General features: G+C 41.5%; 1 protein-coding gene across 1 annotated transcript in view; it reads left to right on the forward strand.

Moving 5' to 3' along the window:
* Positions 1 to 11,853, forward strand: part of elp2 (elongator acetyltransferase complex subunit 2) — a 201,570-nt gene extending 189,717 nt beyond the window's left edge. The window contains exon 22 of the mRNA XM_068010006.1: positions 9,280 to 11,853. Within this exon, the coding sequence (XP_067866107.1) occupies positions 9,280 to 9,436 (157 nt within the window). The 3' untranslated portion in view covers positions 9,437 to 11,853. The remainder of the gene's footprint in view (positions 1 to 9,279) is intronic.
* The last annotated feature ends 991 nt before the right edge of the window (positions 11,854 to 12,844 follow it).

Consider the following 12,844-nt stretch of genomic DNA (forward strand, 5'->3'; position numbering starts at 1 on the left):
GCAGTCATTCAGACTGCACCACGGGAGCATGGTGGTCTGCAACAAAACATCCAGGTCTAGCGATCGGGTTCCGAGTCACAGTGCAGAGCGATGGTCCAGGATCAGGTGAGAGAATTTTCAAGTGGGACATTGTTGGATAACGCCGCACTGGGCTGGAAAGCGGGGAGAGAGGTCAATCTCTAGCGAAAAGGCGAGTTGGGCAGAGTCAGCAGCCATTATTCAACCAGAACATGGAGAGAAAGCACAAGAACTCCCAGAAAGTGTGGAAACCCCCAGAAAGACTGTGAACAGCTCTATTAAAGTCAAAATGCTTTAAAAAGAAAGGGGAGCACCCTACAAAGCCAAGGAAAACAAAATTGATTTGAAATTTAGAGTGCCTGAAAGCTTCCACGATCAGGAAGGACCCAATCAGGTACAGAATTGGTCCTGATGGGAAAAAAAGGATTCCTGTGATTTAGGATAGCTTCCCAGCTGCGGACTAAATCAGAAACAGAACAAGTAAATACACTTTTATATTCTTTTGGTGCAATTGTGGATGATGTGATTGTGAGGCCAGGAATAAACGAGGCTTCTGATAAATTTGAGGATGTGCTACAAGCCTTCGACAAATATTTCAATTTAAGCAAAATTTTGGAAAGAGCAAAATTTAACAAGCGAGTCCAGAAGATAGGCGAATCTGCAGATTCTTCTATAAATGATCTGTACAGATTGGCTGAAGGATGTCGCTATGGAGAATTGAAGGCAGAACTGATAAGGGACCACTTGAAAGATGACGTTACACTCGAGAAGGCAGTTCAGATCGTACGACAGGCAGAAGTCCAAAGACAAAATAGAGCCGTTCTGAAGGCTGAAGAGAAGCCTTGGATTAGAAGAAATCCAATGACTGTACAGTTCTTGACGCCAAAGACAGAGAGGCAATCCCTAGAGAAGGAGATACACACAGGTGAGAAGGTGCATGACACTGGGCAATCGTGCCAGCCCTGTGGAGCCAGGAAGACCCACAGATGGAAACAGTGTCCTGCTCGTAAAGAGGAATATTTCAACTGTAAAAAGGCTGGGTATTATGGAAAAATGTGCCAGAGCAAGACCTCTTTGCTCAAGATCGCAAATCAAAAGACTTTCGCTCACAGAGTGGTGAATGAAATGCATCAACTTCCAGCAGAAAAGGAACCAGGAGATTTCCTAGGAGAAATTAATGACCCAAATCAAGGATTTTGGACGGTGGACATTTATGTGAATGGACATTTAACAAATTTCAAATTGAACACAGGTTCTGTCAGACCAACAGCCTTGCAACCAGTGGGGACACAGTTGTATGGGCCAGGCGGGACCCAACTGAAAGTGAAGGGTAAGCTTCAAGCAACTCTGAAATATGGAGGGTGACAAATTATGGAAACCCTATACATCTTGCAAAACCAAGCATTTTCCCTCCTGAGCAGAAAGACATGCTTAGACCTGCATCTAATCAAGAAGATTGATGAAGTCAAACAGCCACAGGTCATAGAGTTATACAACACAGAAACAGGCCCTTTGGCCCATCATGTCTGTGCCGGCCATCCGGCACCTATCTATCTAATCCCATTTTCCGGCACTTTGCCCGTAGCCTTGTATGCTATGGCATTTCAAGTGCTCATCTAAATATTTCTTAAATGTTGTCAGGATTCCTGCCTCTACCACTCCTTCAGGCAGTGTGTTCCAGATTCCAACCACCCTCTGGGTGAAAATTCTTTTTCTCCAATCCCCTCTAAACCTCCTACTCCTTACCTTAAATCTGTGCCCCCTGGTTATTGACCCCTCCGCTAAGGGAAAAAAATTCTTCCTATCTATCCTATCAATGCTCCTCATAATTTTGTATACCTCAATCAAGTCCCCGATAGGTAAACAGTCGCTTTCAAGCAGATTATCCAGAAATTTTCTCAGGTTTGGGAAGACTGAAGACAGAATACAGAATCACACTTAAAGAAGATGCCAGACCAGTATGTATATTTACACCCACCCACATTCATTGATGAACCAACTTCAAGACCAGTTGGAAGAGATGACCAGGATGGGAGTCATTTCTCCTGTTATAAAACCATCGGAGTGGTGTTCAGCTATTGTTCCAGTCCCAAAACAAAATAGTCGTCTTATCTGTGTGGATTTAAAACAGTTAACAAAACAGTGGCACGGGAAATTCATCCAATGTCCACAGTAGATGACAGCTTGGCAAAGTTGTCTCAGAGCATAATGTTTACCAAACTCTGTGCCAGTAGTGGGTTTTGGCAGGTTCCCTTGGACGAGACCTCAAGATTACTAACCACATTGAAACAAAACCTTCTGAATGGAGTTATAAATCAGTTGCTTCCGCACCAGAGATCTTCCAAAGGTCTATGTCAAACATCTCAGAAGGTCTCAAGGTGGTTGTTTGTCACATGGATGCAGTCAGTAGAGCAACATGACCAAAGGGTTCAAGCAGTTTTACAATAGCTTCAAGAAGCAGGGTTAACAAGAAATGCAAATTCTCCAAGACCTCTTGGGACACATATTAAGCAGTAAGGGTATAATGGAAGACCCACAGAAGACACGAACCATTACAGAATTCCCTACCTATACTTCCATTTAACAGCTCCAAAGATTCCTTGGAATGCTGCATCAGTTAGCTTAATTTCTACCTCATTTAGCACAGGTAACCACCAAGACAACTTCTCAAAAAAGATCAAGTGCGGATACGCGACAGGCCCATGTTAGCATGCATATGCGATACATGCAGATAGAGAAAAGAGCAGAAGAAATAAGGTGGAAAAGTTTGAGGCAATATCTAAAGATGGTTTTGGATACTGTTCTTTGAACTGGCTGTAAAGTCCTTGATTGCAGGGAGCTCTTGCTTTTCGTTGGGGCCCAGTATTCTTCTTAAACCTTGTTTGATGTAGGAGACTTTTCTCTCTTGACGTTCATGTGTCCTCAGTGGGTCTACAGGCTTGTGAAAAAGAGATGGGAGCAGACAGGAGCGATCTTCTCACTCCAGGAGCAAACAGTCTTTTTGAGTTCAAAAACTCTGTGGCTAGTTCAAAAAACCCTGGACAAGCCAATTAGTCATGTGACCTGCTGGTTTAACCAGTCCTGGCTTTTGTAAATTGGATCACCTTAGCAGTCTCTGGAATGCTCTTCATTATACCTTCAGTGTCTGGTGATCAAAATCTATTGTGGGTTGAATGTGTCAGGGAATGGTCCTTTTGTCTCCACAAGCACTGTCTGTTAGTATGCAGGTGTTCTTCAGCTAAGTGTATGGCAACCCTTGTAACAGGCCTTCTCTTCTTCCCAGCAAGTTTAAAATCAATGTTCATATGATCAAATTAATATGCCTCATTCTGGCAGGTGGGGGCCTACATGACAATAGATTGAAGAAGCCCGATTTTCTGGAGAAAGGATTTGAAGAGAAGGCGGGTAGTTGTGCTTGATCTATGAAACGGGTCCAGACTTGTTTGGTTTTTTTTGTTTCCTATATGTTCTTAACTTTGAATTTATTTTTTACTGAAGGAAGTGCCAAATGCTTGGAAAACTTATATGAGCTTTCCTTGAAGTATATTTCTTGAAATATTTAAACATTTATTCTGCACTCATGGGCCAGATGTCTGAACAGATTAAACTAATCTACAGTACTTGTATAGATTAATAAAAACAAAAGATTAATATTGCATTTGAAATCAAATAAAGCTAATGCAAGCAACAGCAAATTCTTGCAGATTCTGCAGACGTCAATTTTATCACAGCTGGAGATGTTAAATTGTATCCATCTCTTACTGACATTGTGTTAACTTTGCTAATTGTCTGCATTGTATCAACTCTTAAGTGTTAGTTGGTAGCATTTGAGGATTTGAGCACATAATGGGCTCAATTTTGTTGAGCTCCCGAAGTCGAGCTCTGTGGGAGGCCCAGAAGATCGCAGAGGACTGCCACGGAGCCCAAAGCTGGGATTGGCAGGCCCAATCTTCCCGGTGGTGGCGAGGCTCCATTGTGGTCCCCTGCCGCTCAGCGATGGGACCTGACATTAGCTATTTAAATAAAAGAAATGAATACTTCTAAATACCATTCACCGCGATCTTACCGGGTGTCCGGGAACTTCCATGCGACAGCTGGCACCACTGAGGTGGGAAAGGGGGAAACTTGGGAATTTTATTGAAATGGTTGATGAGGGGTGGTGGGGAATGGGGTCAACTCTTGTCTTTCTAGTGTGGGGGGGTGGGGAAATGGATTGACCTCTGCACTTTGTACTTTGTGCAGTTGTTGGAGGTAAAGAGATCAAATCTTTAATGTAACTGTTTTTGGGGGAAGTGGGAGGGGAAACGGGGCAGCCATTTATTTTCATGGTATTTGGATGAGGGATGTGGACAGGTCAGAAATTTATTTACAGTGTAGTGGTGGGGGGGTGGTGGTTACGGGGTTCAACTCTAGTTTCTGTGCAGCCCTTTAGAAATGGCATCAGTGCCTGCGCAGAGGCAGCTGACGCCATTCACAGTATCGCTGAGGCCGCCCCGCCATATGATCGTGGGTGGGAGGGGCGGGGGGGGGGGTGGTGCGGCCTGCCCTGCCCTGCATAGTTAAATGAGCTGCCGTGCACTAGATCGTGGCAACGCGCCCCCTGTGTATGCGGGTCTCCATTTCTTTTGTCTGCCACCACTCCTAGCAGCGGGAGAATGAATTTCAGCCCAATCTGTGGGAACACATTGGTGTAGTACAGAGGGAGTGCTGCATTGTCAGATGTGTACTTTTAGAAGCAACGTTCCCTGTAATTGTTTTTTTTAGAGTGAGTGAGTGAGTTTCTTTTTAATTCTTTCATGGGATATGGGCATCACTGGCAAGGTCAGCATTTGTTGCTGATCCCTAATTGCCCTTGACAACTGAGTGGCTTGCTAGGCCATTTCAGAAAGCAGTTAAGCAGTCACATTGTTATGGGTCTGGAGTCACATTGAGACCAGATCAGGTAACGATTGCAGATTTACGACATGGTAGTTTTGATACTTCCATTACTGAGACTAGTTTTCAATTCCAGATTGTTATTAATTAATTGAATTTAAATTTCGTCACTGCTGTGGTGGGATTTGAACCAGTGTCTCCAGGGCATTAGCCTGGGTTTATGGGTTACTACTTCAGTGACATTACCACTATGCCACCATTTCCCCTATTTATGTAAGTGCATGACTGCTTTAAATCTTTGTGTGGCCACGCACATACAGTAACAAAGAAGCCAACTTGTCATAGCCTGCTCTGGGACTATTGAGTTGCTGCGCAGCTGTGCAGTTTACAGGGAACATTGTTTGGAAGGGGGACGCTGTTGGCTCACCAGAATTATATCAGGGCTGAAAGGGTTAGATTATGAGAACAGGTTTCATAAATTTGGTTTGTATTCCCTTGAGTTAGAAGGTTGAAGGGTGATAAATGATGAAAGGATCTGAAGTGGTTGATGCAGAGAAATTATTTCCTCTGATGGGGACATCCAGCACAAGAGGGCACAATCTTAAAACTAGAGCTAGGCCGTGTAGGAGTGAAATTAGGAAGCATTGTTCATGCAAAGGTAGTGAACAACTGGAACTCTGTTCCCCAAAGGGCTATGAATGTTAGACCAATTGAAATTTTCAGGACAACAACAATAGACTTCTGTTCGATAATTGTATCAAAGGCCTTTGGATCAAAGGTGGGTAAATGAAGTTGAGGTACAAATCAGCCATCGTATAATTAAATGGTAGAGCAGGCTCAAAGAGCTAAATGTCCCTTTCCTGTTCCTATGCGACATTCCTTGTAGGAAGTGCAAAGTCAATAAATCCATCCCTATTGTATACAACAGCAGAAACAACTTGTACTTTTTTAGTGCTTTTAACATAGTAAAGGCATTTCACAGGAGCGTTATCAGATAAACTTTGACACCGAGCCACATGAATACATATTTGGATAGATGACCAGAAGCTTGGTCAAAGAGGTAGGTTTTAAGGAGCATCTTAAAGGACAAAAGAGAGGTTTATGGAGGGAATTCGAGAGTTTTGAGCCTTGGCAGCTGAAGGCACAGGCACCAATGGCGAAGCAGTTAAAACCGGGGATGCTCAACTGCGCAGAATTAGAGGAGCGCCGATATCCTAGGGTTGTGGGGTTGGAGGGGATTTCAGAGACAGGTCATGGAGGGATTTGAAAACAAGCATGAGAATTTTAAAATCAAGACTTTGCTTGAGGAGGAGCCACTGTAGGTCAGCGAGCATAGGGGTGATGGGGGAATGGGACCTGGTGAGAGTTAAGACACGGGCAGCAGAGTAGAATGTGGGAGACCAGTCAGAAGCGCATTCAAATAGACAAGTCCAGAGGTAACAAAGATATGAATGAGGGTTTCAGCACCAGATGAGATGAGACAGCGGCAAAGTTGGGGCGATGTAACGGCGGTAGAAATAGGTGGTCTTAATGACGGCACTCTGCGAACAGACTGGCTTAATCTTAGACTGTTGCCAGGGAGAAGGATGGAGTCAGTAGCTAGGGAACGGAGTTTGGAACGGGGACTGAAAACAATGGCATCAGTCTTCGCAATATTTAATTGGAGAAAATTTCTGCTTATCCAGTACTGGATGTCAGATAAGCAGTCTGATAATTTAGCAACAGTGGAAGAGTTGAGAGAAGTAGTGGTGAGGTAGAGCTCAGTGTCATCAGTATATATGTGAAAACTATCACTGCTTTTGGGCAGCACGTACATGAGAAATAGAATGGGGGTCAAAGATCAATCCTTTGGTGGGGCGGGGCGGGGGGGGGTAGCATCAAAGATAATGGCTTGAGAGAAGGAAGGGAAGCCATTGCAGATGATTCTCTGGCTTCGATTAGATAGATGAAAATGAAACCAGGTGAGAACAGTTCCACCCTCTGGACAACAGTGGAGGAGACTGTTGCAGTCAACTTTGTCAAAGGCTGCAGACAGTTTGAGAAGGACAAGGAGGGAAAGTTTACTTTTGTCACAGTCACATAGGATGTCATTTGTGATTTTGATGAGCTGTTTCAATACTGTGGCAGAGGCAGAAAACTGATTGGAGGGATTCAAACATGGAGTTCTAGGAAAGTTGGGAATGGATTTGGGAGGCAACAACACATTCAAGAACTTTGGAGAAGAAAGGGAGATTAGAGATGGGCTGGTAGTTTGCAAGGGCAATGGGGTGAAGGGTTTGTTTTGAGTAGAGGAATGCTGACGACAGATTTAAAGGAGAGAGGGACGACACATGAAGAGAGAGCAACTGTTTACAATATCCAGGAAGGGAAGTTGGTTGATAATTTAGTAGGAATAGGATTGAGGGAACAGGACAGCCAGATCCCTCTCTACCACAGCATTCTATAGTCTCTCTCCATTTAAATATTTTGCTTTTCTATTCTTCCTACGAAAGTGGATAACCTCACATTTTCCGACATTATTCTCCACCTGTCAAATTTTTGCCAAATCAGTTAACCTATCTATATTTGTTTGCAGACTCTTTGTGCCCTCCTCATTACTTGCTTTCCCACTTATCTTTGTATTGGCCCCATTATAAGAAGCACATATAATCCATAACATGGATGCTGTGTAGATTCAGTGGAATGATACCCAGATGATATAGTTAGAACCATAAATGGTTTCAGCACAGATGGAGGCTATTCGGCCCGTTGTGTCCATGGCAGCTCTCCGCGAGAGCAAATTTGCTAGCCCCACTCCCTGGAATATTCCCTGTAGCATAGGACTGCATTTATTGGCGCATGGAAGGTTAAGAGGGGCAATCTAATGGAAGTGCTCAAAACTATGAAAGGGTAGGGAAGGGTACATTCTCTAATACATCAGTTGTAAAGGCGGGAGGTGGTGGAAATTACAAAGATTAGCACTGGAAGGTTAAAGGCAGAAGTTCATAGGAGCAGGAGTAGGCCATTTGGCCCATTGAGGCTGCTCTGCCATTCAAACAGATCATGGCTGAACATATACCTCTTCGCTATTTTTCTCCACTATCCCCATATCCCTTGATGCCATTAGTATTTAGAAATCTATCGATCTCTGTCTTGAACATGCTCAATAATTGAGCTTCCACAGCCCTCTTGGGTAGAGAATTCCACAGATTCACCACCCTCCTGAGTAAAGAAATTCCTCCTCATCTCCGTCTTAAATGGCCTGCCCTTTATTCTGAGACTGTGTCCCCTTGCTCTAGACTTACCAGCCAGAGGAAACATCTTATCCACATCCACCCTGTCATGCCGAGGAATTTTGTAAGTTTCATGAGATCACCTCTCATTTTTTGAAACTGTAGAGAATACAGGCCCAGTTTCTGCAATGTCTCCTCATAAGATAGTCCCACCATCCCAGGGATTATTCTGGTGAACCTCCGTTGCACTCCCTCTATGGCAAGTTTATCCTTCCTTAGATAAGGAGACCAAAACTGTACACAATACTCCAGGTGTGATCTCATCAAGGCTTTATACAATTGAAGCAACCATTTGTTTAATTGCTTGCTGCACCTGCATACTAACTTTTAGTGACTCACGAACAAGGACACGCAGGTCTCTTTGGACATCAACACTTCCCAACCTCTCACCATTTAAGAAATATTCTGCCTTTCTGTTTTTTCTAGCACAGTGGATCACTTCACACTTATTCACATTATATTCTATCTGTCATGTTGTTGCCCATTCACTTAGCCTGTCCAAATCCCCTTGATGTCTCCTTGCATCCTCTTCACAACTTAGATTCATTCCCTCCGAGTTTTGTGTCATTCCCAAATTTGGAAATATTAAAATCCCCATAACCAAATTATTTATATAGATTGTAAACAGCTAGAAAGAATGTTTTTTGTAGAGTTACTAAGATATGTAATGTATTACCAAAAGTGGCCATTCAAGCCAAGTTCATTCTAGAACTTCAAAGGGAATTGAATAAATACTTGAAGAAAAATATTAAAAGGTACTGGGGAATTTAATTAAGGTAAATAAACCTACTGATATTTCTGTGATAGTAAATCTTCAAAGATTGTTGATACACATGTCATCATGGCCTTGCATTTTTTGGGCCTGACAATGTATTTCTGTTTGATTTTGATATGGGGTAAATTACAAATGGGATGATAAATTGTCATTACTGTTAATAACTGGTAATTCTACTGTGTTCTGTACCTGAACATTTTGACAGTCAATCTCACAGCTGACAACACTGAATCATAGTGCAGTAATTATATTAATAATGGAATGTACACTCCATCTCAGATCAGTCTGATATTTGTGACAAACTTGGTTTCTTACTTCCCTTAACTGCCTTTGTTTCAGACAGTGCCATACTCTAACTGTTAAGCGGCTGCGATGGAGACGATCTGTGGGAAGAGCAGGTTGCGATGATGAAGATGACAGCAACTGGTTACAGCTCGCAAGTTGCAGCACTGATCACAGTCTCAGTATTTTCAATGTTAATAGATTGTCCCTTTAATTTAAATATAAGAATTTCTATTCGGATTTGCTGCATTTGTGTCTGGGGAAACCCCATCAAATATTGATACCTTATTCTAACGTCTGGAAAGCACTGTCAGCTACCCAAAGGAGTGCTATGATTGCAGAGAAACATTCTTTCAGTATCCTCTGATGGATAGAAGAGAGCAAATACAGAACAAATATATAATACAGAATTCTGGCGATATTGTAAGATAGACAAAAATATGACAGTGTAGCCATCATAGGTCCCTTTTTCACCCATTAGTTAACAGTTTTGTGGAAGAGAACAGTTGTCTGAAATAACATGGTACAGCATTCCTTCTTGCAATATTATGTCTGTTGGCCAGAAACTTACCGATAACTATAAAGTGGACTGGGATAGAGTTTATTTTCAATAAATGTATTAGTCAAGGATTATGACGTTTGCAAGCTTTGCTCTGGTGATGGTAGTTTGCATAGTTGGGTTTCTAATGCTAGAGACACAGTGAACTTTGAAACAATGTACTAAATGGGGTTCTTAACAGTTTCCATCGAAAGTTTCTAGGAATTTTAACATCCTCTCAAAATGCTCGAGACTGTTGTCCCTTCTTGTACCTCCTGTGCATATATGCCTCAGATATCACTTCTTTACCCATTAATAATAAAACAAATCACATTCTCAGCATAATGTATTTAATTGAATCACAATTTTAACCCCAACATTATTCTATCAAGCTGATAATCCTGCTTTCGACCTTGGAAAAATTTTCTTTAGAATTTTTATTGTTGACAAATAAGCAATCAAATGCCCTTTAGTTGTTGCCGTAAAATGGTTTCTGCTGTGGGTGCTATTTGTAAAAAAAAATGAAACCCATTACTCCAGGAATGTTAGCTGTGACAAAGATCTTCCATCTTTGTTTTTTAAAATTTACTCCTGGACGCCATTTTCTCAGCCTATATACAAGTAGTTGTTGGCTAGGTGTTTTTTTTTGAACCATGGATATGAATCCAGCACTGAAGGAGAGAATTTTCACACTGCTGTGGTGATCTTGTTGCCATTGAACTCAGTAGATCTGTATCATTTCACTTCAAGTGCAGAAGAAATCAGCTGCTGCTTCAGGGTTTTGTACATTTTCTTTTAATTAGATATAATTGTTGATTGACTTTTCAAATGCACATATCTTCACTATGTATTTTGTACAATGTGTTAATAGTATTCTGTGTGCTGGTCTGCCATAATTGCAATGTAATAACATACCCTCGCAGTGCCAGATGATGGAGCTAAGTGCCGTAGTCTGAGCAAGTCAAACACTATTCGAGAAGGAATAAAAGGGCTCCAGCTTTCCTTTATGGTTTGGATTTTAATGTAAATGCTTTTGAAGGTTGTTGGTTTCTCTGATTTCTCAGACAAATGCGAAGCACACGGGAGACCATACCTCTTTAACAGAGGTTAAAGAATGGCCATTGAAAATTGCAAGTTACAAGTGTAAATAAGGCTCCTGGAATTCATCAAACAACCAAATAATGGTTCCTAGAATTGTTGCAGTAGTTAACGGCAACAATTAAATGCTTTTTCAACACAATTGGTGTCATCAGAGCCAGCACATTTCAAACACATTTTTCTAATTATTTAACAGTTTATAGTGCAAATAATTAGACTTCATCAACAGGTACTGTTTGCAGAGTTGTTTTATTTTGGTTGCTATTTACAGTCATTTACCAGGCTCATTACATTGTAATAGGAAGGTTCTCCAAGCCACAAGTGACAAAGTAAATCCTTCTGTTCAGATTAAAAATAAATTACTGGGTTGTGTATAAAATTATGGTCCTCGTTTAAAAAAAAAAGTTGCTTTGTTAAGCATAATAAAACAGATTAGATTTGGAACAATATTTACTCTTTACACCTTAAAGATGAATTTCAGTTGCACATAACATTTTTCCTATAACTTTCTCTTTAGGAACTTCTGAATCATGCATCATTTTGTTAAACCAATGGGTAACTTTCTCCCAGACTACTTTCTGCTAGTTCAGCTCTGTAAAATATATGCTGGGTTAATGTTCTCTCTTTCATTCCTCTGGAACCTAGCTGACATTGAGAGTTTTATTTTTGCAGCATAGGTAGGGATGAGAGAGAAGAGAAATGAATCATGGGGATTATGCTCTGTTTTACCCGTTTACTACAGTTCATTTAAACACCAATGTGCTGGATCACAAAGTTGTCATATTCATAATTTAATATTAATTCTATTCCATAATTTATGTAACTGTCTTAAATTATGGTGTAAGAGTATATTTAAATACACCAAGCAATATTTTGTTAATAGCTGTTGTATTAATGGAGTACACAAAACACGATCTGCAGTTTTGCAGAAGTTGTTCCTAACCAACAGAGGGTGCTCCTAGATCACCTTGAGAAATACACACATGATGTTTGACTGTGCTCTGAATAAATACATTGCTTTGCAAGAGCAAACAATTGTATCGTTAAAATGCTTTAATGGTTCCTAAAGTTGATTAACTTGCTGACACTCACCGTCCAGACTTGTATGATGAGTGACCTTGGTTACCATTCAGCTTGGCATAATTTGCAGCTTTCAGATGCAGGCGGCTCAGAAGGACATTTATACTATGTACTGACTGTATTAACTGCATCAAATATTTGGAAAATAACACTTGATTGGTCCTCTTACAATCTTCAGTCCCTCCATCCAGTATCAAATTTGCTGTATCTGCCATGTTGGCTGCGACTAGCAAATATAACACGACAAAATTAAAATCATCCCCACAAATTACATGATGCATATTTTACACCCAGAAAAGTGAGTCCTGTAATCTGAGTTGAAATTATGTGATCAAGTTCAGCAGTCAAAGTTTATGACCTCATCTCAGACTACAAAATTACATTCTAATTGTTCCAGTGTTTCTCTCCAGTGGCTTTGTAAGTCTCAATTAGTGGTTCTCAGGAAACCACATAGATGATCCTTATCTATGTGACTTCCAGGAAACCACTTGATGTTTTGGCATGCTCCTCCCAATGAGGAGCTTGGGGATCATATCACCTCCTGAAGTGGTCCCAGTGAGGGAGTGGGAGATGGCGAGACCTGAGAGCTGACGTCCAGAGGCATTAATTAGGTGAGCAGGAGGTGTTTATCTGTATTAGAGACTCATCTGCAGCAGCGGCAAACCCGGGTAGAGACTGAGCACAGCGACCAAGGAGTTAAAGCAGGAGAGAGAGTCTCCAACAAGATCTGCAAAACAGCTATCATGATGTCCCAACCAGGGAAAGAGCCAATTGGTGAGTGTTTCCAGATACTAGTCTAGAAAGTAGAGGCCTGGCAAGGAACCTCAGCCCCGTGGAATGCACATCTTGTGCCATTTGGGAAATCCTGGAGCTTCTGAGTACTACATTAGTACTAAAATAAAAGCA

The sequence above is a fragment of the Heterodontus francisci genome, chromosome 2 (genome assembly GCF_036365525.1).
Source record: "Heterodontus francisci isolate sHetFra1 chromosome 2, sHetFra1.hap1, whole genome shotgun sequence".
Classification (NCBI taxonomy): domain Eukaryota; kingdom Metazoa; phylum Chordata; class Chondrichthyes; order Heterodontiformes; family Heterodontidae; genus Heterodontus; species Heterodontus francisci.